At 37.8% G+C, this 20,771-nt stretch overlaps 9 protein-coding genes across 9 annotated transcripts; 2 read left to right on the plus strand and 7 right to left on the minus strand.

Moving 5' to 3' along the window:
* Window positions 1-589: 589 nt before the first annotated feature.
* Window positions 590-2,710, minus strand: BDF20DRAFT_882781 (Low temperature viability protein-domain-containing protein). The gene is made up of 4 exons (XM_053081744.1): window positions 2,462-2,710; window positions 2,311-2,381; window positions 747-2,209; window positions 590-612 (listed from the first exon to the last, which is right to left on the minus strand). Exons 1-3 carry the CDS (start codon window positions 2,600-2,602, stop codon window positions 784-786), a joined length of 1,638 nt encoding a protein of 545 aa, XP_052934173.1. The 5' UTR covers window positions 2,603-2,710; the 3' UTR covers window positions 590-612; window positions 747-783.
* A 172-nt stretch (window positions 2,711-2,882) lies between these two features.
* On the plus strand, window positions 2,883-5,399 carry BDF20DRAFT_882784 (uncharacterized protein). The gene is made up of 5 exons (XM_053081745.1): window positions 2,883-3,038; window positions 3,175-3,345; window positions 3,523-3,593; window positions 3,678-3,729; window positions 3,838-5,399. Exons 1-5 carry the CDS (start codon window positions 2,916-2,918, stop codon window positions 4,900-4,902), a joined length of 1,482 nt encoding a protein of 493 aa, XP_052934174.1. The 5' UTR covers window positions 2,883-2,915; the 3' UTR covers window positions 4,903-5,399.
* On the minus strand, window positions 5,371-7,039 carry BDF20DRAFT_914943 (uncharacterized protein; the record flags this gene model as incomplete). Its single annotated transcript, XM_053084252.1, has 2 exons — window positions 5,371-6,208; window positions 6,288-7,039. The coding sequence occupies 2 exons, from the start codon at window positions 7,037-7,039 to the stop codon at window positions 5,371-5,373; spliced, it is 1,590 nt and encodes a 529-aa protein (XP_052934175.1).
* A 188-nt stretch (window positions 7,040-7,227) lies between these two features.
* BDF20DRAFT_882793 (mitochondrial carrier domain-containing protein) lies at window positions 7,228-8,792 on the plus strand. The gene is made up of 4 exons (XM_053081746.1): window positions 7,228-7,394; window positions 7,481-7,548; window positions 7,608-7,669; window positions 7,749-8,792. Exons 1-4 carry the CDS (start codon window positions 7,375-7,377, stop codon window positions 8,328-8,330), a joined length of 732 nt encoding a protein of 243 aa, XP_052934176.1. The 5' UTR covers window positions 7,228-7,374; the 3' UTR covers window positions 8,331-8,792.
* On the minus strand, window positions 8,793-9,731 carry BDF20DRAFT_882796 (uncharacterized protein). Its single transcript, XM_053081747.1, has one exon. It carries the CDS (start codon window positions 9,640-9,642, stop codon window positions 8,989-8,991), a length of 654 nt encoding a protein of 217 aa, XP_052934177.1. The 5' UTR covers window positions 9,643-9,731; the 3' UTR covers window positions 8,793-8,988.
* Window positions 9,732-10,082: 351 nt separating this feature from the next.
* Window positions 10,083-12,570, minus strand: BDF20DRAFT_882807 (uncharacterized protein). The gene is made up of 7 exons (XM_053081748.1): window positions 12,212-12,570; window positions 11,982-12,106; window positions 11,844-11,876; window positions 11,654-11,774; window positions 10,965-11,568; window positions 10,820-10,885; window positions 10,083-10,719 (listed from the first exon to the last, which is right to left on the minus strand). The coding sequence occupies exons 1-7, from the start codon at window positions 12,436-12,438 to the stop codon at window positions 10,414-10,416; spliced, it is 1,482 nt and encodes a 493-aa protein (XP_052934178.1). The 5' UTR covers window positions 12,439-12,570; the 3' UTR covers window positions 10,083-10,413.
* Window positions 12,571-14,175: 1,605 nt separating this feature from the next.
* BDF20DRAFT_823858 (concanavalin A-like lectin/glucanase domain-containing protein) lies at window positions 14,176-15,388 on the minus strand (the record flags this gene model as incomplete). Its single annotated transcript, XM_053077837.1, has 6 exons — window positions 14,176-14,268; window positions 14,346-14,418; window positions 14,483-14,590; window positions 14,702-14,809; window positions 14,894-15,083; window positions 15,169-15,388. 6 exons carry the CDS (start codon window positions 15,386-15,388, stop codon window positions 14,176-14,178), a joined length of 792 nt encoding a protein of 263 aa, XP_052934179.1.
* A 1,391-nt stretch (window positions 15,389-16,779) lies between these two features.
* Window positions 16,780-17,126, minus strand: BDF20DRAFT_914948 (ubiquinol-cytochrome-c reductase complex subunit-domain-containing protein; the record flags this gene model as incomplete). The annotated part of the gene is made up of 2 exons (XM_053084253.1): window positions 16,780-16,936; window positions 17,059-17,126. 2 exons carry the CDS (start codon window positions 17,124-17,126, stop codon window positions 16,780-16,782), a joined length of 225 nt encoding a protein of 74 aa, XP_052934180.1.
* A 183-nt stretch (window positions 17,127-17,309) lies between these two features.
* On the minus strand, window positions 17,310-19,754 carry BDF20DRAFT_882824 (Rho GTPase activation protein). The gene is made up of 4 exons (XM_053081749.1): window positions 19,440-19,754; window positions 19,215-19,364; window positions 19,057-19,093; window positions 17,310-18,924 (listed from the first exon to the last, which is right to left on the minus strand). Exons 1-4 carry the CDS (start codon window positions 19,588-19,590, stop codon window positions 17,631-17,633), a joined length of 1,632 nt encoding a protein of 543 aa, XP_052934181.1. The 5' UTR covers window positions 19,591-19,754; the 3' UTR covers window positions 17,310-17,630.
* Between the last annotated feature and the right edge of the window lie 1,017 nt (window positions 19,755-20,771).

Consider the following 20,771-nt stretch of genomic DNA (forward strand, 5'->3'; position numbering starts at 1 on the left):
AGTAACAGAAGCATGTTCTTCATGTGCTGCAAACAAAAAGTCTGTTTGTAAAAACATGTGCATCGTAAGCTTGCAGAATATAGCAGATGGTAAACATTTAAGCTATGACCTGATCGAAACGAAAGAAAAAAAAAAAGCCTAAAAAAAGAAATGTTTTATCTGTTGTGTGTGTTTTTGGTTTTTTTGCCCCTAGAAAAGATGGCGGCTAAACATACTCCGAAAAAGGATCTTATCAGTGTGGATCCAAAAAGCTGTCAAAAGGGCCGTGCTGGCCTTTCGAGTGCTGCAGAGAATTACTAAATAATAAAAAAAAAAAAAGTGGGGTGTATGTCTATTTATTTAAAACTAATTGCCTGAATTGGACAGAAGAGCGTATAAAGAACGTTTTTAACATCTACGTAATATAGATTTCTTCTATATCACTTTAGAATTCTCTAGAATAGATGGATAAATCTATTTTGTTATACCAACAGAACAAGAAATAAGAATACATAGATAGTCTTTTCTTTTCTGATTTAAATAAGAGCAAGTTTAGATAAATACAGATTTATTCATATGTTGATACTATATTACAAAAAAGCGAATGCAAGTCAAGAAATTGTTGCAGATATGTATGTTTAAGGGATATGTGTAGCGCCTTTAGCTTGACGCTTTTGTTGCAAGATTCTCTTTTGTCTGTTTTCTTCATTCTTAAATGCTGCTTTTGTCGCTTTCTTCTCTTCTCGACGATTCTATAAATCAAAAGGACATCAGTGAATAATCCGGAAAACGGCTAACCCATCTTTATGATTTTACCTTTTTCGCTTCTTTCGCCGCCTGTTTACGCGCCTTCTTTTCTTCCTTGGACTCATGTTTTGATCTTGGTACACCCTTATTTTCAGCGGGCTCATAATCTTCTTCATCCTCTTCTTCTGAAGTTTCATTATCTTCATCTTCCTCGGGTATTGATGTCTCATTCATCTTGCTGTTCGTCTTTTTTCTACGGTCTACCTCCACTAATATGGGCATACCGGTCTTGGGATCAAGTCTGATCTTTCGTGAGAGCCCTCTATCACTAATGAGTGCTGGATGATTTTCCAAATTGGAGTAGGTCGAAATGACAGTTTGCACATCCCAAGCTGCTCTTTGCTTTTGTACAGGCCGTTCTAAGCCAATATAATCCTCGGTCTTTTTCAGCTTACTTTTAGTACTGCCATTGAGGCCCTCCAATGCAGCCCTTGTTAACGCCACGGATTCTTGTTGCTTATTAAACTTTTTCTCTTCGGCATCTTCTACTTCCTTCACATCTGGTTTGGGTAATTCTTGACGAATCCTTTCCAACTGTAAGGCAGGTGAATCGCCTTCTAATTTCGGCTCCATCTTCTTGCCCAAGATTTCGTACTTTTCTAAAAACTCATCTAGAATAGCATCAAAATCTTCTCTTTGCTCCACTTCTTCGTCCAAATATTCATCGTCTTCGTCAAAATCATCATCTTCGTTGTATTCTTCTTCAATTTTTTCAAACCGATCATCCAACAAACGAAGTTGACGGTTACGGTGCATGGCTGAAGAAGAGACCGAAAATCCGGTTTGTTTGGTATGTCGATCAAAGTTATCGTCATCGTTGTCTGAGCCAGTTGCTTTGTTTTGACTTTGACTTAACTTGAATTTTCTAAATGCTGTTTCCCAATCATAATTCTCTTGGTTGATTTCTTCCTCTCCCTCTCCCTCTCCTTCCTCATATTGCTGTTGTTGACGATCGCTATAATCTGAGTAATATTCTACTTCATCATCGAAATATTCATCCTCTTCCTCCTCAGGTACATAAGGATCGCCTTCCGCATTCAGCTCATCAAAAAAGTCATCTACATCATCTTCAACATACTCTTCATCATCTAAAGCTTCTAGCACTTCACGTAATCGAGGATCCATGTCAGGTTGTAACCCGCCATCCATACCCGTGGACTGATTCATCACACCAACTGACATTTCTACTGCCGAAGGTAAAACTTCGCTGGGTAATTCGAAAAGTTGAGGATTCTTCTTTTCTCTATATTCGTCCTTATCCTCCTTTAGAAACGAATCGTTCTCCATCTTTTTGGGCTTTTCCTTCTTGGGAGCTTCCAGGAAGACGGCATCTGTGGATTCACCAATGACTCTCAAGTGTTGCATATAATCATATTCTGAATCATCGTAGAAAATACCATATTGAGCAGCTTGACCAATACGTCTATAAAAATGAAAGGCGTTCAACAAAAAAGAAAACTGTTGATAAACTGTATTGGACAAGAGTATATCCATTGCCAAAAATACAAGAAATTCTGTACATACGCATCGATTTCATCTTGTGTTAGCTTCTTAGGCTTTGTTTTAACTCTATCAATCTCTTCCTGAGTCTTGTGCTATAACAATAATACAAAAGCGAAAAAGTTGATTTCAAAGTGTTTAAATAAACCAATGTAGAGCTACAATCGAGATCTACCTTTAATTGATTAGCAGGCAACACTTCTTGTAGAACACGATCAGGTGCTTCACTATCATTAATCAACGGATCCTTTTGCGATCTATGCACCACATGAAAATGTTTGGCATTTTTCTTATCGATGAAAGGTTTTTTACCCATACTGAAGTATTATATAGATGTTGTATAAGACTGAAAAAAAAAAGGCTACAGGAGCATCAATTTTGGCCAATTTGAGATAACTTTCAGCATATCGGAATACAATCAGCTGAAAAAGGGCGAGTGGCTTATTCAATATACATAATAACACCCCATTGGCTGGTTTTATTTAACGTTGTTGTAGAGAGTTCATTCATAGCCCGCTTGTCGCTGCTATCGCTTGTGCCTATTACTTTCCCGTTTGACGCAAACACCTATCTCTCTTTGTCTACTTTCTCTTCCCCTTCCTTTTTTTTTTTTTGCACTTGTCCTCAACATGTCTGTTTCTACTTTGACTCCACCTGTTCTCCCTGAACACGTGAAGAAGCCCAACGAAGAAGAGTTCAAGAAGCAATTAGCTAATGTCAACGCTAATATCGAGAAAATCCAAAAGCAATTCGTAAGCTATCGTCATCTCTAAACTCCATCACGACACTGGTTGAGGCGGGTTTGCTCTGTTCCTCAGCCACTATCGACTCTCATCGTTCATACACTGAATAATTAATATATGTCACTGTTTCTATTATTATCTATAGGACGCTGTTCGCGACCAAATTGCAAAGTTACCTAAGAATAATGATAATACCCGTCGTGAACAAATTAAGGCCGAGTTGAATGAAATTCGTGATAAACAAGCGGAACTGAAGAAAACTCGTAAGGCTGTTTTTGATCAATTGGATGCTTTAAATGACTCTATCCGAAAGAAGGTAAATGTTGTATTCCTATCAATAAAATATAAAAAGGGTAGAGAGGGAGCATACGGGAGTAGAATGGGGAAGAGCATACAATCGAATAATGAGAGGGGACACGAGTGGAGCCTAAGTATTTTCGTCTCTGAGCAACGGATTCTTACATATCACGCACATCCCGTATGAAATGAATAGGTCGGTTCTATCAGAGGTTTCCAATCAAAGATCCCTTTCAAGACAACTGCCGAAGTGGATGCTCGTATTGCGTATGTTTACATTGAATGCACATGCACAAAGATAAACGTATGACAGTTTTATTAAATTACAGCTGTTGCTTTTCGCTTCCATAGTGAACTAGAAAAGAAGATTGAGGCAGGTGTTAGAATTGTTGAGGAAAAGAAGGTATAGTATTTTGTGGGATGAAGATAACATTGGAAACAAAACTTCGGACTTCTTCCACGCAACATGATGATTAACTGAGAGAAAAAAAATTATCGGGTTCTGATTTAGATGTTACAAGAAATTTCTTTGTTGAAACGTAATCGTCTTTCTGTGGAAGATATCGTTGAACAACAAAATGCTATTAACAAGGAGCGTCAAATTTACGATGAATTGAAAAAGAACATTGATGACGCGGAAGCCAAGCGTCTCAGTGATCGTTACGAGCAACTCGATGCCGAATTTAAGCAGCTTCATACTGAACAAAACAAGCAATACGAAGCACGTCAAAAAATCTTTGACGAACGTAATCGTTTAAAGGTTGCTTTGGACGAAGCATACGCAAAGATGAGATCTATGCGTGACGAGCATCGTAAGAATAACGATGAATACTATACTTTTGTTCGTAAGTTGAAAGAATTCAAGAAAGAGCAAGAAAGATTACGTAAGGAGCAAGAAGAGTTGGAAAAGCGCCAAGAAGCTGCCAAGCAAGAATTGGAATTGGCCTCTTTGCCTGCTTTTGAAAGTGAAATTGCCCTTTGCGATAATCTGGCTCATTTCTTAGAAGGCTTTCTTCATAAGGGAGAAGATAACCAGAATGCTGCTACTGGTAATGAGAATGATGTCAAGGTCAATGCTTTGATGGACACTTTAGATGGTATGGTTATCAAGAAGCGTGATGAAGAAGACTTCTTCTTCGTTGGCAATAAGAATAAGAAATCCAACAAAAAGAACCAAAAGAAGGAAGGAAATAAGGATCCCAAGTCTGAAGCTCTTAAAATTCCCCTTGCTACTATGGAATCCTTTTTCGATATCAAAGTGACTGTACCCACCAAGATCTCTGAAATTCCCGCTACTTTGACCAAGTTGAAGGAGCGTAAAGAATTTTACTTGAAGGAACAACCTAAAGTGACTGAAATGAATAAGAAGAAGGCGGAAGAAAGAATTAAGGCTATGCAAAAGGCAGAAGAAGAAGAAAAAGTAGCATCATCAACAGCAAAGACAACAGATATTGAACCCAATGAAGTTTCCACAACAGCCGAAGACGATACTGCTGTTGCTGACAAAAAGGAAGACGAACCTGTTGATGATGAAGAAGTCAAGACTACTGATGCTGAAATAACAGAGGAAAAATAGAATGACGACTAATAATAGATGAATAAGACAAAAGATTTTATACAGATTTTGAACGAGCAAAGAAAAAAAAAAGATCGATAAATACGTGTACTTGATACTTTTTAAAAGAAATAATCACTCATAACTACAATCTTAATTTAATAAATGTCGCGATTTTTCCGCTATACTCAGTCAAGTTTTCAGTGGTATGCATAATTTATACCTTATTGTTCTTCAGCATGGAATATTAAAAGAAGTACTGAAGTCTCGCTTCATAGAGAAATCAGATATTTTCGCAGGAAAAGGCTAAGTGCAGTTCAAATATTGCCAATGAGATGCAAAACAGGAAACTAAACCGATACGAAAAATGTAAATGAAATGACTATTGACATGAAGGAAAATTCCTGGTAATGAAGCTTGTTATCGTGAGGACCATTAAATTTGGCCAGTGAAAGAATCTGAAAAGTTGTGTTTATGATGCTGAAGTACTTATGATGATTCTTCAGCTGAAGAATCATCATCTATTACCATATCTTCTGACTGGTCATCTTCAATTACTATGCCTTCATCGACTTTATCAATTTGGTTATCGTTTTGAGGTATGGAATCTTGTAGCACTACTGCTCCTTGATAGGGTGCTGAGTAAGAAAGCTCTACGGTACCATTGGGAGCCTCTTGTAAAGTATAATGATATTGCTGCTGGTATTGATATTCATTCCTTTGGTCATAAGACGGTATACCATAATATGCATATTGATTCTGATAATTGTTGAAGGTGTGATAAGTATTGTCATATGTAGTGTCAGGGTATAATCCTGGATATGTAACAGTTTGGATATAACTATATTGCTGCTGTTGTAGCGATGTTGATGATGATATTGATGATTTAGATGTCTTAGCGGTCTGTTTGGCTTCTGCATTTTCCCCTTCAAGGTAATCTTCTTCATTCGCAAATATCTTGATCTCGTGCTCATCCTCTTCGTCATCTGAAGAGACTTCGCTACCAGATGCCTTAATACGCTTGAGATAGCCTGGTGGATACCCATATTTACGCATATTGACGTAATAAGGCGGCTCACTTTCTGTTTGATCCATGCCCAGGGCTCTTTTAAGTTCATCTGATAACTTCCCTGGTTCCATTTTGCTCGCTATTTGCTGCAATTCAAGGAATTCGTGTAGCCGCCTGTCCATAGTTTGTTTAAGAAAAGCATCGTATTTCCGTTGGAAAGCGTTGGTTCTGATAGATTCAGCGTCTCTAGGTTCTGGGCAATCTCTTACTTCGTGATTGGGCTTTCCGCAATTAAAGCATATCTTCTTTGGTATGAGCCTAATAGTGAATTCATATAATGTTTTAAGAAGTCAGTTTACAGAATAGATTAACAAGAAGTAATCAAGTAATAACGTACATTTTTTTTCTCATCCTCACTGAAAATGGATTGCTTGATCCTAAGGCAGCTATATCTGATATTACGTCAAAGTCATAAATCTGCTTTAACGATAATCCTCCGTCTCTTTCCTTAGAAACACACTTTGCGAAAAATTGTCGATGTTCGTAATCCGCATAAAAGGTCCCATCCTTAAAAATGACAGGCTCCACTTCGGCCATGCGTTGTTTCTTCCGGTTTTTCAATGATTCACTTTTTTTCGCATCGCCAAGTCTCTTGGAGGGTGTAGTATCTGATTTAGGCTTCTCAGCGGCTTTTACGCCTTTTTGTATAGAATCATCCTCATCTACGCTGCCATCCGTGTAGTACCCATAAGGATCTGTTTCGAAATGTCGTCTGTCTGATTTTAATCCAACTTCAGTTAAATCAGAGTTCACGACAAAATTGTCGTGGTAACTATGATCGGCATCGACATGCTGTAAACAGTATTGCAAATATTGGTATGGATAGTCTCTTATTTTATCTATTTTGTTATGTAGCAGTTTTAGAGGAACCATCCCATAGTCGTCTCTAGCGTCCAATATTTGGTCCGTATAACGACGTCTACAATAGTCCTCTGGATATTTTAGCACATCGTACAGTAAACGAAGCACTTTATGTCTTTCTTTATAAGCGGAAGATTCTCTATCTTCTACACGAGGTGCTGCTGCTGTGAATGAGTGTTCAAGGTCTATACCGCTAATAGCACTATTGCTAATGGGTGCTGTGGTCATGAATGCGACGATTATTCAAAAGCGAATTGAACTAAAAAAAGAACAAGAGAAACCGCTACTTGCATGAAAATGATAAAGGGGAGGAACGGCATCCACCAGTAAAATGCCTCTAAAACCCTGGAGCGGGGAAAGGTTTCTTATTTGTCCCTTTATTTCAGAAAATCATTGATTTCCTTGCTTTTTTCTTCACCTTTTTCGTATTCTTACAAGATTTGTACATAGACCGAAGCATTGATACACTCATTTCATACTGGATAAACCAGTAAAATATACCTATTTGAATACAAGAAGAAATATATCTTGATCTTTTTAGATACACAGTACCACCAACGAAGATGTCAACGAAAAATTATAGGTGAAATAATATAAACGTCATCATTTTTCTGGTTCGGTATGGTAGATCTATGGTTCAGTTGACTGATCTCTGCAATCTACACATAGTAAAAACTATATAAGTCAAGAACAGGATGATCATTCTACAGCAACAAAGCAAAAGACGCTATTACAGAGTAAGCAAAAAGGCAACACCCTAATAGTCAACGGACAACTAGATCTAACGGGTTTGTAGAAAATAGAACGATTCTTGCAGCGTCAGGTGCAGCCTGGACATCTGTATTGGCAGGTTTTCCTGTAAGTGAAAACTATTGCAAAACAATGCTGTCGAAGAACAGATCAACTCACATCCTTCCACTATCATACGCACATCAAGTTTGACTCTATCAAAACTCGTATGCAAACTCATTATTATTCATCGATCATGTCTTGTGTTAGGAAAACATATGCTGAGGAAGGTACACGAGGCTTCTTCCGAGGCATGATCCCGCCTTTAGTAACAGTCAGTATCATCAAGTCTGTCTCCTTTTCTGTATACGAAGAAACAAAAAAGAATCTCTTGAGCGCACCCAAGTCGAACTTCCGATACGATACCTTGGGTTCCGTGATGACCGTCTCTTCTCTCAGCGGCGGCGTAAGTGGAGCCTTTATTGCGCTACTGAGCTGCCCTTTAGAATTAGTAAAAATACAGCGCCAATTAGAGCTGGTCATGTTGAGAGAAATGCAGCATAACATAAATCAATCCACCACCTCAGTAACAACGTCAACAGCGATAGATCAAAGACAGCAGGCATCGAGCTGGAAAGCAGTGAAAAAGATAGTACAAAGGAAAGGCATTTTTGGGTTATGGAACGGATTAGCATGTCATTCAGGTAAAACTAAAAACTCTGTTCCAGCTGGCATCTTGGTGACAGAAATTGGCCGTACTAACTATGTCGTGCAATTTGCTATACAATAGCAAGAGATGCGTTAGGAACAAGTCTCTATTTCGGTGGCTATGAAACAATGAAGCGGATATTATCAACCACCTCTTCTCCTTTCGGTAATAACAGCTACATTTCAGGACCCATCACCCACTTTTTATCAGGTGGGTTTTGTGGCATACTAAGCTGGTTAATTGTATTTCCTGTGGATGCTGTGAAAACAAATTTGCAGAAGGATATTCTAAACCCTAAACCTAAGTACAGCGGATTTGTGAATTGTGCTATTACTTTGGTCAAAAAGAAAGGCGTCAGAAGCCTTTACCGTGGTCTGAACGTCACGTTGCTGCGGGCATTTCCTATACATTCACTCAACTTTTTAGTCTACGAGCAGGTTCTCAAATCAATACCGCCCTAGTCAACAGAAGAACTCCGGTAACCCACCCTTATTTATGCTATTGAACAATATTGTTATATTTATTTTTACAATATGTAATAAAAACGTGTTGTATATAAAGAGGAATAGATAAAATACTAATTACATAATAATCGAGGAACTATAATTTACAATGACCAACGATGAAATAATAACTGTCGAATGTACAGATGATCAGCTTTCCATTTTTGGTAAAATTCAAAATGTTATTTTTCGCTGTGCTCAACAGAAAAAAAGGGAAAAGAATATACAAGTGTAGTCTAGAAGAAGTCATCACCTCCAAACTCTCCTCCACCAAAGCCGCCGCCGTCAAAATCATTATAGTCATTGTCATAATAGTTATTTTCTTCAATGATGGTTGTGTCTGGTCTGTCGAATAATGCATCGCCAATCATAGAACCTAATAAACCGCCGCCAATACCTGCTGCTGCCATTTTACCAAAACTCATACCGCCACCACCGCCCATAGGACGGCTACCTCCGGCCATGACATATTGGGGTTGCATTTGTTGGGGATAGTACCGTTGCTGTTGTTGAGCATAGTAGGGTTGTTGTGTCTGTTGAGGATAATAAGATTGCTGTTGCGCACTGGGTTGATTATAGTACGAAGCACTTTCACCAGCTCTTCCGGCAGCGTTTGGAGAGCGTGGGGGTGCTGCATTTAGAGGTTTGTCCGCAGGATGCTCCCATTGACACAAAGCAGTTGGCGTGTAAACGTAGAAGAATCGTTTTGAGTTTGGATCATATTGAGAAATCCAACCTTGAGGTAACGGTCGACTGTCAGGATTTATAGGTTGTTTGGGTGGTGATGGTGGAGCATAGCTTTGCTGTGAAGAAGGTGCAGGTGACGGTGTATATGGAGGTGGCGCTGATGAAGATGTTGTGTTATGTTTGTGTCTAGAAAATAAGCCCATTTTATGTAACTTGATGAGGTATGATACAAAAAGAAGAATGAAATGAAGAGGAAAAGAAAAAGCACTGCGAAGCTTTTTTTTTATAACTATCATGGATGGAAAAAATACGTTTTTCTTCGATTGGTTATGTTTCAACTTTATGTCAGCTGTAAATGTGATCAATGCTGCTTTTGTCTTTTTGCTGTTGCTGAGCTTTGTGGGAGAGGCAAAGAAATCACGGCTCACAATTTTGAAAACCTTAGCCAGTCTCAGCGTAGATTCTAGCAATTTTGGGTGATTTTGAGACTCAGAGTAATTCTGTTGGCATTACTGCCCATCCATCAATTGAACGAACTATTATAATTCACTAAGAAATCTTGGCAGACAAATGCGCTTTAGTGTATATTGATTGCATTATTAAGAAGGCTCTTTTCTATGTATAATTGACTTTTGCTCAGCAGAAATGTTACCTCAGATACAGAGAGCTTTAAATTAATTTGTCAATAAAAATGCTATTCGTCCTTAGTTTTCATTCTATCACAATAAGACAACTTTCAGAGAAAAAAAATGCATTATTTTTGACAAGCTAGAAGCTAGCAACACTCTTGAACTGTGAGAGTAATGTAACACTATATCATATGGAACTTCTTCTTTCTATTGTTTTCTTTTATTTTTTATTTTTTATTTGGAGTATGTATATCTTAAAATAAGTCAGGTAGGTAATTTTTTTCTCTCTAAAAAAAAGTAAACAGCATATGGCTTGGATTGAGATCGGTCGGGTGGAAGAGGAAGCTACCAAAGAAAGGCAGCTTCAATACCTTCTTTTGATTTGATATCATTAGGCAAATCCTTCAGTTGAGTAGAGATAGCTGACCGCCAATAAGCTGAGCTTCTTTCATCATCACATTTAACAAAAGCTTTACAGTCGGTGAATGTTGTAGGGTGATGCGGCTTGTTAACAACGACACTCGCTCTATTGAAATTCAAAGTAAAGCATTTACTACGCATTAAACCAAATTCTTCACAATCATCGAGGCTAGATTGGGACACGGCCAGTAAAGGGACCAAAGGGATAATAGTTATAGGATTTCGTTTATCCTAGCATCCCACACCCCACCGCCACAAAAAAATAGACAGATTGATTGTTCGTTAGCTTATGTTCGATTGCATTCAGGGCACATTGTACTTTATTATATACCTTGTAACCAAAGTCATATACAACGAGATAAGCGCCACGCAAAACCACCCAATAACGAATCCATACCTGCAAAAACAAAGAGCATTAATCTCTAAAGATCAAAAACCTCAATCCCGTAGATAAGCTTAAAATAAATGAATCTTACAGGAGAGTTAGTTCCTCTTGTATAAAAGGTTAGATAATCACCATGTTGACAATAAGTTTTAGCCATACGACTATTATGAAACGTATCCAGTGATTGACGCGTCTCCTTTTGAATGCGCTCATTGAAACTGAATAGGTTCTCTTCTTCTGATAGTCGCGTAATAGTATCAGTAGTAGTAATAGCAGCACTACTACTAGAAGGACGAGTAATGGTCGGTAGTATTTCTTCTTCGTCAAAAATCACAGAGAGTTCAAGATCCACTAATTTGCGACTACGACGTCTATCCACACATTGATGTATCTTCAGAGTGCATTCCCCTCCGTTAAGCAGGTCATTTCGGTAAGAATCGAATAATAAATAAGCATAGCCAAATATGGGCAATTGATGCGAGGTATTGTTTTGTTGTGGATGGTCTTTTTGAATGACTGCTGCTGGTGATGCCATACATTTACCAGTCCCAATGCGTTTCACGTTTCTTTTTAGATAAGAGGGAGGATGGTTCCATGTGTTGATTTTTGTAAAAGCTTGACGAACAATATTTTTCTTTTTGAGCGGTGTAGCAGTAACAATAAAGTTGAAGGTGAATGGCCATTGCAGGTCGTTACTAACAAAAAAAAGAAAGGGCAATGATGAGACTCAGGAATTTTTCTTTTTTGTAATAGGAAGAAAAGGACTATACTACCACTTACAATATTAGAGGTTCGCCAACGGGGATGTCGGTACTGATGCCTTTATCGATCTTGCTTAGAACACCACTATAAACCCCAACAGTCTTGTTATTCAATTGAACAAATAATTCATACATATGATCTATCATAATAAATTAGGAGTTAAAACATGCATAAAACAACGTTCCGTGGAAAAAACCAACTAGTCTACCTTTCGCTGATGAATGATTAGTGATTTTGGTGACTTAAGTCAATGGAGTATATAAGAAGGTTTGAATATATTTGTGTTAGCTAAATGAAACTTCGTGCTTGTGTTATCAATTTGAAAATGGCGCTTAATAAAGCATACCTTTGCAATGAGTCAGTTTCTTGGGTAGTATTGTTGGCACATAATAACGTATTTTCTCATCCAACGCTAGAATTGTATCAGTTGAAGGTTGTTTAGGGTCATTATCGTCACGCAATTCGCAGACACTAAATAGATTATCCAAAAGAGAAAGAAAAAAATAAACATCAAACCATAATCACAAGCATATCAGTTTTTATCCAGGGAGAAAACCATCTTTTGTCTTTGCTTACCTGTCTGAGGTTGATACAACCGAGACTTGACTGTGATTGTTCTGCAACTTCAAAGGAAGGATGTTTTCACAAAGTGGTATATCTGAACGTTTTGGATTGTCCATGTTTCCGTTGCCTGTAATGATCAATGGAGCAGCAGATTGTGACTTTTCATGAAGGCTATAATCAACGGCTGTTGGTCCATCAACGTAGGGTATTTTGTAGTCGTCATCATGTATCTCCGGCATATAATCATCATCGCTGTCAAAGTAACTACTATTTTCATCTGATTCAACATCTTTATGGGTCGCTGTTGCTGCTGTTGCTGCTGTTGCTGTTGCTGACAATGAAGTCAATGACGTATTCAACCTCAGAGCCCTTTCGAGCCGTTGAACAAATGCATCTGCCTTCAACTGAATTTCTTCATCGGTGAACAAGTCATAACGAGTCGTGTTCCATCGCTGTGGCAACAACGATGTATAAGACAAGATAGCTGGAGCCGTGCGAGAATTCACCATGGGAGCGTTTTCGGAAGTGTTACACTGCAAAGAAGACAAATAAGGTTTCATTGTGGTGGTATTCCGAGAGGCAGAATAATTACTACCACCACTAGTAGCTATTGTAGAGATAGAGGATGAAGAGAAGCTGGCGCTTTCAAACTCCCCAAGATACTTATGGTGACCCTCTCCTCCTTTTGAGTAAAGCTTACGATCTTTATCTTTCAGCTCGTTTTCTTCGTGTGCTTCTTTGATAGTATCTAAAATCGTATTACTGAACGTAGTTTCATCGGAAGTAATCATCGCTGGGGAAGTAAAAGGCTCATGGATGTCGTAAGCTTGATATTCATAGGTTCTAGTAGCTGTCCTATTGCCGTCTATCTTTTTGTGGAGACGACGACGACTATTCCATTTCTTCATATTGCTCCTTTTGGGCATCGCTGGTTGTTGAGATTGTTGAGCTATCAGTTGGATAGCCTTTTCAAAAAAGTGTATGGTTTCTGTGAGTTTTGACCAAGACTGCTGTTGACTGGCGTTGTCCATGAATAAGCAATCATCCTTAGTGGCGGATGTCTTCTTAGCCGTCACTTCATGCTTCATTTTGTCATTCACCGGTTCCACTTTGTGGATATTCATATACCTCTTGAGTTGGTGCACGGCACGAGATTTAAGCGGCATTTTGTACTGCTGTTTGACAGCGTTGTCTTTACTAACATTGGCTATGGCAATATCGGACATGCTAGTGGCTAGTATGAAGCGTATAGCAGCTATACAAAAATGAAGAGTAATCCCTCTTTATGGAGGGGTAATAAAAAAAAAGCAGCGAAAATTCGAAAAAGAGTGAAAAAGAATGCTCTAAGAAACTATTGTATTTTGATAAAATAATGTTTATTAAGACCTCATTCCTTAAAGACAGAGAATGGACTTTAACAGGGCCACAATCAAATTTTTCCGAGCGTAGTGATAAAAATTTTGGGAAGCCCAAAATACCAGAATCCGGAAATATATTTTAAGAATGATGACCACACGTACAATAAGAGTAGACTTAGCAGTAAAAATTCGAGAGGTGCCTAGATACTAGCAGCCGGAAATATATTCTCGAAGAGCAGCTACAGGTATAGTAATGGTAGATATAATAGTAGTGCCTGTATTTGATTTGTTCAACAGATTGCTCATGATGGATTGCTTTGTTGTAACATGAACCGAACACTATATCTGTTCATATATTCTCTTTTTGTAATATAATAAAAATGGCCAATGAAAAAAAAAGTTCCTTTTGCTTGTCAAGTATATAGTGAATAGGCAAGAAAGCTGATTTGCTGCAGACAAAGAATGATTATAATGTTACTTTATGTAAGTTGAACGTAAAATACAGAAATTGGACGAAAAGAAAAAGAAAAAGCAAAACGAATTGTTGATGGCTGTTTTGGATGTGTGTAATAGGTAACAGTAGTATCAATGGTTCATGGTATTAGAAGTCAAGGTTCTTTAGTCTTCACCCTCAACGTCGTTGTGTCTAGGATCACATTCGATCGTGACAGACTTGACATAAGCTGTTACAGGTGCGTTTTGTCTGCTCCACTATAGATGAAGGAAGAATTGAATTGGTCATGTAAGAGACATAGCGAGGTGAAACAAAAACGGTAAGGTCAACTTACGTCAATTGGACCTCTGGCCCATTGAGCAGTACCGCTAGCAGCACTACCGTCCCAAAGACCAATTTGAACACGGCTATATGCAATTATACGCTATTAGTAGAATAAGATTGTCAAAAATGAACAGGCTTTCCACTTACGCAGGTCGAGTGGGATATTCTTCGATTCCCTCGTCATTAACTGTCTTTCTGCGGTCGACAGTACGTACCAAATTGTTATTGATAAACCATTTGATGGATGATGGGGTCCTATGATAAACAGAAGAAATAATGGTGGAAAGGGAAAGAGGATAAGGTTTGAATACTAAGCTGGGAACAAGTGAAAAGCTATAGTGCTAGAATTTTTTTTCCATTTTTTACCATTCAATCGTATAGTCGTAAAATCGATCGTAGGCATTACCGTCAGGTGCATCAGTTACCTTACCGTTCTCGCCATAGACAATGTGAGGGCCATAGAAGTAATTTGTACTAGTTTTTTAGTTTTAATTAAAATGTTAACCATCTCACGGAAAGAGCAAAATGCGTGAGGATAGGGTCAAAAAAAAAACTTACGTAATCTGATCCCTTTCACCAGCCAAAAACTCAAAATCAAGCTCATCACCGTTATCAGCGATCAAAATAACGGCTGTAACGGCACCAGGCACACGGGAAGATTTGACAGTAGCAGAAAATTTACCATATTGCATATAGGTAGTTGCATTCAAAGTACACCCTTTTCCTTCGTACTTGTTGTACCTTAATCCTTTAACATAAATACACTTTATCGTTAAAGAGATACGCGGGCTTTCGTGGTAGACACAAAGAAAAAGAAGGTATGGACTACTTACTCTCTGGAGTCGTTTCATCCCTAACCGCTTCATATCCATTGGCATATTCAGCTGGAGGTTGAATTGTCATTTGAAGTCCATCAGAGGTAATCTCGCAACTACTTTCGCCAGAACCCCTTTGCACAATCCACTCGTCTCTGTCGCTTGTGAAATCAGTATGGATGTTGGCACAAGAATTTCGGCTTCCGTCCTCTCCATCATCGCTGCTGCGGCGTACCATGAAAGAAGAAGAAGAAGAAGGAGATTGGTTCGCTTGAACGCTACTGATGAGGATGGAAGTGAAGAGGATAAACCCAGAGGATAAATAGGATACAAGCATGATAGTTTATACTTTAAATCGTGCACAAAAGAGGAACAGAAACGAAAAAGAGAGATAAAAATAGTTTGTAACGACTTCTTATAGCTAAGCACGATAAAGGAGGAGTAATGTTAATATTTATAGCGCAAGTGTGTACAGGATAAAATTTAACGAGATATGTCGATTTATTCTTAAGGAACCAGATCTCATATCGTACACGGGCGCAACATAAACGCATTTATAATAATCTCCTTTAATTTACCTTATTATAGAGTGTAGTAATCGTAAATTTTTCTGTACGCGGTCCAAAAATATGAGAGCCGAACGAGAAGTATCAACAAAGGGGTTTCTGAGAAAAACTAGGTTGAGTGTACGCAGATCGACAAAAGTAGAACTTAAACAAAAAAAAAAAAAAAGTAATAAATAAAAGAAAAAATGGCTAGAAATGTTTGTGCGTTTTATATAATGGATTCTACAAATACTATATTTGTTCTTTATTAATCACTACGCGAACTAATAGAAAGAATGAAAGCTAATTTTAAAATTGATTACCTGCACGTATGTATATATCATGGAACAAAAAAGGGCAGTATGCCAGAGACATTTTTTTAGCTATGGCAAAAAAAAAATACTAACCTTCCGACTTCACCAACAATGAATCCAAGAACTATTCTATGTTCATTGTGTACATGTGCGGGTACGTGTTTGCAAAGATCGATAAAAAGGCAATTTTTCGTCCTTTCTCCAATTTAAAGTGAAGAGTCTGGTTCCTTTCAACCCTTTCCTCTTTTGGGCTTTGAGCACACACACACACACACACACACACACACACACACCTTCACCTCCCCTTGGAATAATAAGATTGCTTTCCACTCTCCTAATGTATAGAATTCCTTTTTCTGAGCTTGTCCCCCCTTTTCCATTGTTGACAAAGGTATGGAGTGTGTGTACAAATGTATTTAATTTTTGCGCAAAAACAGGATAGTATTTTTACTATGAAATTACCCGCTTCAATGCCATTAAATCAATATTGTTTAAACATTTGATTATGTAACAAATATATTTTGTTGTGTACATCCTCTCTTCCGAAATTTTTCTTCGTAACGTCTTTTTATTATTAATATTATTCATATTGAACCCCACATTGAAGAGATAAATAAAGGTTGGTCATTGAAACGTAAAGAGTGGAAGATACGAGTGTAGTAACTTTGGAGGTATTTACAGTGAGACGTTGTAATGTTTAATTGTATTTCTGTATGTCTCTGGTGCAGTCTGTGCATTTGGGTGTGTTTGGTGTGTATGTAGTTTCTGACTTATTCTTGATCTTTGCTTTCGTCACCAGGAAGGGCCCAATAATTACCGATAACAGGAATCTTTGTAAGAACATCCTTCTTCATAATAGGTACATCTGAACCAAAAAGTAAGACGGCAGCACCGGTACCTGCACCCCAAGTAGCCAGAGAAGGGGCACTGTCAATAGAGATGTAGGCATTTCAATCAGACTCTGACTATTCCTCTTCACTTTGGTTTATTTCTTTTCTTTTTAAAGATCATTTTTGTCGTCCTCAACAGTTTTCAACATATGTACTTACACTCTCCAAAGCTTTTCGGGTGTGATAAAGGCAAGGTGAGGAGTTGAAACAAATCTAGCAACAGGCATTATTGTAAGTCGAGGTTAAAAATAAAGAAAAATAAACTGAATAAAGAAAAAAGGCGGCGTTGCTGTCTTTTTTATCAGGGTGTTGTTATTTTCTTCCCCAGTGAGTCGAAAGGAACAATGGTGAACAACCCTCCGCACTTTTTACCTATTTTGTAAAGCAAAAAAGAGAAAAAAAAAAAAAAGCTGGGAAATTCACAGATGATGACGTCTTACCCCGCTTCACAAGAAAAAGGTGATTATCTCCAGCAAGGACATAGACGCACATACACATACACACAAAGGAGTTATTACACTGTCTCTTTATTTAAAAGGAAATGAAGAAATGTGGATAGACGGGAAACGTGAATAAGAAAAAGCATATTGTTGTCATTGTTGATTTGTTCGTCAGTTAGTGTCAACTATTAGGAGATGTGGATAATTTAATAAGAAGAACGGGTAAAAATAAAGAGCGTACGGGAAAGGGATAGACGTATAAAGAATGGATTCTCTAATTTCTAACCCTTCTTAAAAACGTTGTGGATAACGTCCACGGTCAGAACCGGGATGATGATGAAGGTGATGAAGGTGAGGAGGTGTTCCTGCTGTAGACTTATTCAATTTAACAATTTGAACAGGATCATGAGGACCATATCTCGACCTTCTCGACGGCATGGTCTTTGCACGTTTCACTCTTTGATCTTTACCGCCACCTACGGGAGGCGATAATATGGAAGATGAAAGTCGTGTTGTAGCGACAGTTGGAGTGTTGGAAGCAGATGCCGTTTCAGTAGTTACTGTTGTTATTGTCGGAGTAATAGTAGATGTTGTTGTGGTGGTGGTGGTGGTGGTGGCAGGAGAAGAAGTAGTAGAAGTAGAATTAATGGTAGTGTTATTGTAAGAATTTTGGTTCATCGAGGCAAAAGGAGAAGATGGAGGAGATGAAGAGGGCAGGTTAGCCATCCTTGAAGGATCAACGACGCTATTGTCGGTGATATGTTGGCTCGCGTTCCTTGATGGATGACTATGATGACGTGTTGGTAAATTAACAGCATGCTCTGATGCTGTCGAGTCATTTGTGTTATCTGCACTAGTATTGATCATGGGGTTGGTATCAATTGCACCACGAGTATCGTTGTTCCCGCTGGCGGTCACTGTGATAGGTTCAGGTGCAGAAATTGTATTATTATCCATACCGCTATAGTCAAATAGATTGTTAGGTACGGGCGTAGCGGGTAAGGGTTTCTGTGGTGGCGTGAATGGGATATCTTGACTTGGTTGCTGTTCATTGGTAGGATGCTGTGGTAATTGTTGTTGATCTTGTTGATTCAAGACGGTGAACCAAGAAGAACGGGGCATCTTGAAGCAATGTTGATGCTCCACCAAAAATTGAACTACTTTTTGTGATGATTTATAGTGTGCAGGACTAAGATTGTAATCCGGATTCATTAAAATCCCAGGCGTGAAAACTGAGGCTAAATTAAACGAATCCATCTTTGTGATTTGTACATTTTGAGTAAAAAGGGACAACAGATCCAAGAGATAGAACAAAAGATATTGATGACTTTCTGGCAATTGCTCGATCAAATTCTGATACTGTGCTACTTTTTCTTCTTCTGTAGTCGTATCCGCGGCATCTTCTAACAAGACATCTTTGAAAGGCTGATATAGATTATGAGTAATCACAGGTTCTGGCAGGTAATTCAGAAAACGTCGTAAAACGTTTGCCGCATCATGTACTGAAAATCCTTTCCAATCTAATTGTCGGCCGTAATCTGGTGCAGTATTAAAAATTTGTTGCAGCTTTCCGATTCTCTTTGCACTATGTCCATTACGTGAGCAATTAAAATAAAAAAATTTTTATGGGAGTGTAAATAAAAACGAGTTCCATAATGGACTAAGAATGATAAACAACAACAAAAGAAAAAAATCCATGGAAGAAAAACGGGCTTACCTGCCACTCATACGAAAAACGCCCTCGGTATAAAGACCTAGGTACAAAAGGAAAGAAAACAGTCAGGGCTGCTAAATTGTGTGGGTTGCAAAATATGCCTAGGAGACTTGACATCGACTAACATACAAATAAAAAAAACCAACCAAAAAAACACTCACCTTGGTCTTTCAAAAAGGAACCACATTTGGCGACTATGACAGGAATGAACCCAACATATTGAACATCATTATCTACATAAGCAATAGCAGCTCTGGCACATTTCAAACTGTCTTCTAAAGGCACACCAAAAACCTGATCCTCAGCATATACTAATGAAAGGAAAAATGAAGATGGTTGGTCTCTTTCTCTATCTCAATCATTCTATATCGTCAGATTGTTTTTACCTTGTTTTTGAGAGCTGACTTGTTTATTGTTGGCGCTATTATGAGTTACTTTCTTCCACCAACTCCTAATAGGTGTATCTTTGATAGGAGCAGAATTGGTGCTCGCCGTAGTGGATGCTGTAGTAGCAGCTGTTGCTAAATCTATCTCCATTTCTAAACAATGATGATGACTATGTTGATAATATTCTTAAGTCGATAGCTTGGTAAGTTCCTGTTAAGTTTCTGCAAAGTATGGATATTCAAAGAAAAAAATTAAAGAAAAAGATTGGAAAAAAGAAAAGAGCCACAGCTCAAAAATTTGAAATTACGAGTTTGTTCAAAAAAAAAATGAGACAAGAAAAAAAGAAAAAAATAAAATAAAATAAATTCAAAGACAATTCAAGTCTACTACACAAATCCATTTTCAGTAAAAGGAAAAAAAAATAAAAATAAAAAATAATAATAAAAGGAACGAGGAGCAATACAATCATACACTCATACTCTCATACTCTCGTACTCTCATATACAGATATATACACACTTATATACATTCATATACATATATATATAGACAGAGAGGTATATATTTAGTATAAAGTTGAATGAGAGCGAAAAACTTGCTTCTATCATGGCAGCAATATGACTATTGTGATAACCCTATATTAATTATTTTCTTTTTTTTTTTTTTCTCTTTATTGGACATGTGAGTTCATAAAAGACATGCCATGAGTTTGCCTCGTATCATACGACTGTTGTGAGAACATTTGCAACGTAATGACAGATCAAAGACACTTTATATAATGCTTGAAAATGTGTGAGTGTGCATGCTGATAAATTGGAATTTTTAAGAAAAAAAATAATTGTTAAGATGACAACGTTAAATCAGGATGCACATGAGCTATTGTAATCCGTTCATCATGCAAATACATTAACCTTGCATTAATTGAAAAGGAGAAGATGCACGTCATTTTTATTTCTTGTACGCCGTTGAAAAGTAGATCAAAAAATACAATAAAAAGTCCATTGGCTCTTTGCTGAGGATGATTTAAAAAGATAATTGTGACCTGAAAGGCTTATTGAGGTAAGTCAAAGATGAGATAAGTAAGTGTGAAGATAGGAAAAGGCATTAAACGTGTAGTAGTACAGATATATATTATTATTATTTTTTCGTAAGTTTGATGTGCTTAATATAAATAGTCTCTGTTGTGACAGCATACATGAAAACAGCTAGCAATATTATACGCAACTCGTACTCATCCTGACACTGAGACATTAGACGAACCTTTTGCTTTGTCCATGGTCGTTATCACTGTTATTATCGTCTTCGATGGGTGTTACAGGATCAGCAAAAGG

The sequence above is a fragment of the Mycotypha africana genome (genome assembly GCF_025528875.1).
Source record: "Mycotypha africana strain NRRL 2978 chromosome Unknown BDF20scaffold_8, whole genome shotgun sequence".
In the NCBI taxonomy this organism is placed as follows: domain Eukaryota; kingdom Fungi; phylum Mucoromycota; class Mucoromycetes; order Mucorales; family Mycotyphaceae; genus Mycotypha; species Mycotypha africana.

What these genes read in the sequence shown, in the direction of transcription:
- BDF20DRAFT_882781 (XM_053081744.1), bottom strand. Translation starts at nt 2,602, where the DNA reads ATGGGTAAAAAACCTTTCATCGATAAGAAAAATGCCAAACATTTTCAT. An exon ending in TGCCTGCTAATCAATTAAAG is followed by an intron (nt 2,382 to 2,461) that starts GTAGATCTCGAT and finishes TTATTGTTATAG; the next exon opens with CACAAGACTCAGGAAGAGAT. An exon ending in ACACAAGATGAAATCGATGC is followed by an intron (nt 2,210 to 2,310) that starts GTATGTACAGAA and finishes TCATTTTTATAG; the next exon opens with ACGTATTGGTCAAGCTGCTC.
- BDF20DRAFT_882784 (XM_053081745.1), top strand. Translation starts at nt 2,916, where the DNA reads ATGTCTGTTTCTACTTTGACTCCACCTGTTCTCCCTGAACACGTGAAG. An exon ending in AGAAAATCCAAAAGCAATTC is followed by an intron (nt 3,039 to 3,174) that starts GTAAGCTATCGT and finishes TATTATCTATAG; the next exon opens with GACGCTGTTCGCGACCAAAT. An exon ending in GAATTGTTGAGGAAAAGAAG is followed by an intron (nt 3,730 to 3,837) that starts GTATAGTATTTT and finishes GTTCTGATTTAG; the next exon opens with ATGTTACAAGAAATTTCTTT.
- BDF20DRAFT_882793 (XM_053081746.1), top strand. Translation starts at nt 7,375, where the DNA reads ATGTCAACGAAAAATTATAG. An exon ending in ATGTCAACGAAAAATTATAG is followed by an intron (nt 7,395 to 7,480) that starts GTGAAATAATAT and finishes ATCTACACATAG; the next exon opens with TAAAAACTATATAAGTCAAG. An exon ending in GCAAAAGACGCTATTACAGA is followed by an intron (nt 7,549 to 7,607) that starts GTAAGCAAAAAG and finishes ACGGGTTTGTAG; the next exon opens with AAAATAGAACGATTCTTGCA.
- BDF20DRAFT_882796 (XM_053081747.1), bottom strand. Translation starts at nt 9,642, where the DNA reads ATGGGCTTATTTTCTAGACACAAACATAACACAACATCTTCATCAGCG.
- BDF20DRAFT_882807 (XM_053081748.1), bottom strand. Translation starts at nt 12,438, where the DNA reads ATGCCGGAGATACATGATGACGACTACAAAATACCCTACGTTGATGGA. An exon ending in TAATCATTCATCAGCGAAAG is followed by an intron (nt 11,775 to 11,843) that starts GTAGACTAGTTG and finishes TTATTATGATAG; the next exon opens with ATCATATGTATGAATTATTT. An exon ending in CAAGAGGAACTAACTCTCCT is followed by an intron (nt 10,886 to 10,964) that starts GTAAGATTCATT and finishes TTGTTTTTGCAG; the next exon opens with GTATGGATTCGTTATTGGGT.
- BDF20DRAFT_882824 (XM_053081749.1), bottom strand. Translation starts at nt 19,590, where the DNA reads ATGGAGATAGATTTAGCAACAGCTGCTACTACAGCATCCACTACGGCG. An exon ending in AGTCAGCTCTCAAAAACAAG is followed by an intron (nt 19,365 to 19,439) that starts GTAAAAACAATC and finishes TCCTTTCATTAG; the next exon opens with TATATGCTGAGGATCAGGTT. An exon ending in GTTTTTCGTATGAGTGGCAG is followed by an intron (nt 18,925 to 19,056) that starts GTAAGCCCGTTT and finishes TAATGGACATAG; the next exon opens with TGCAAAGAGAATCGGAAAGC.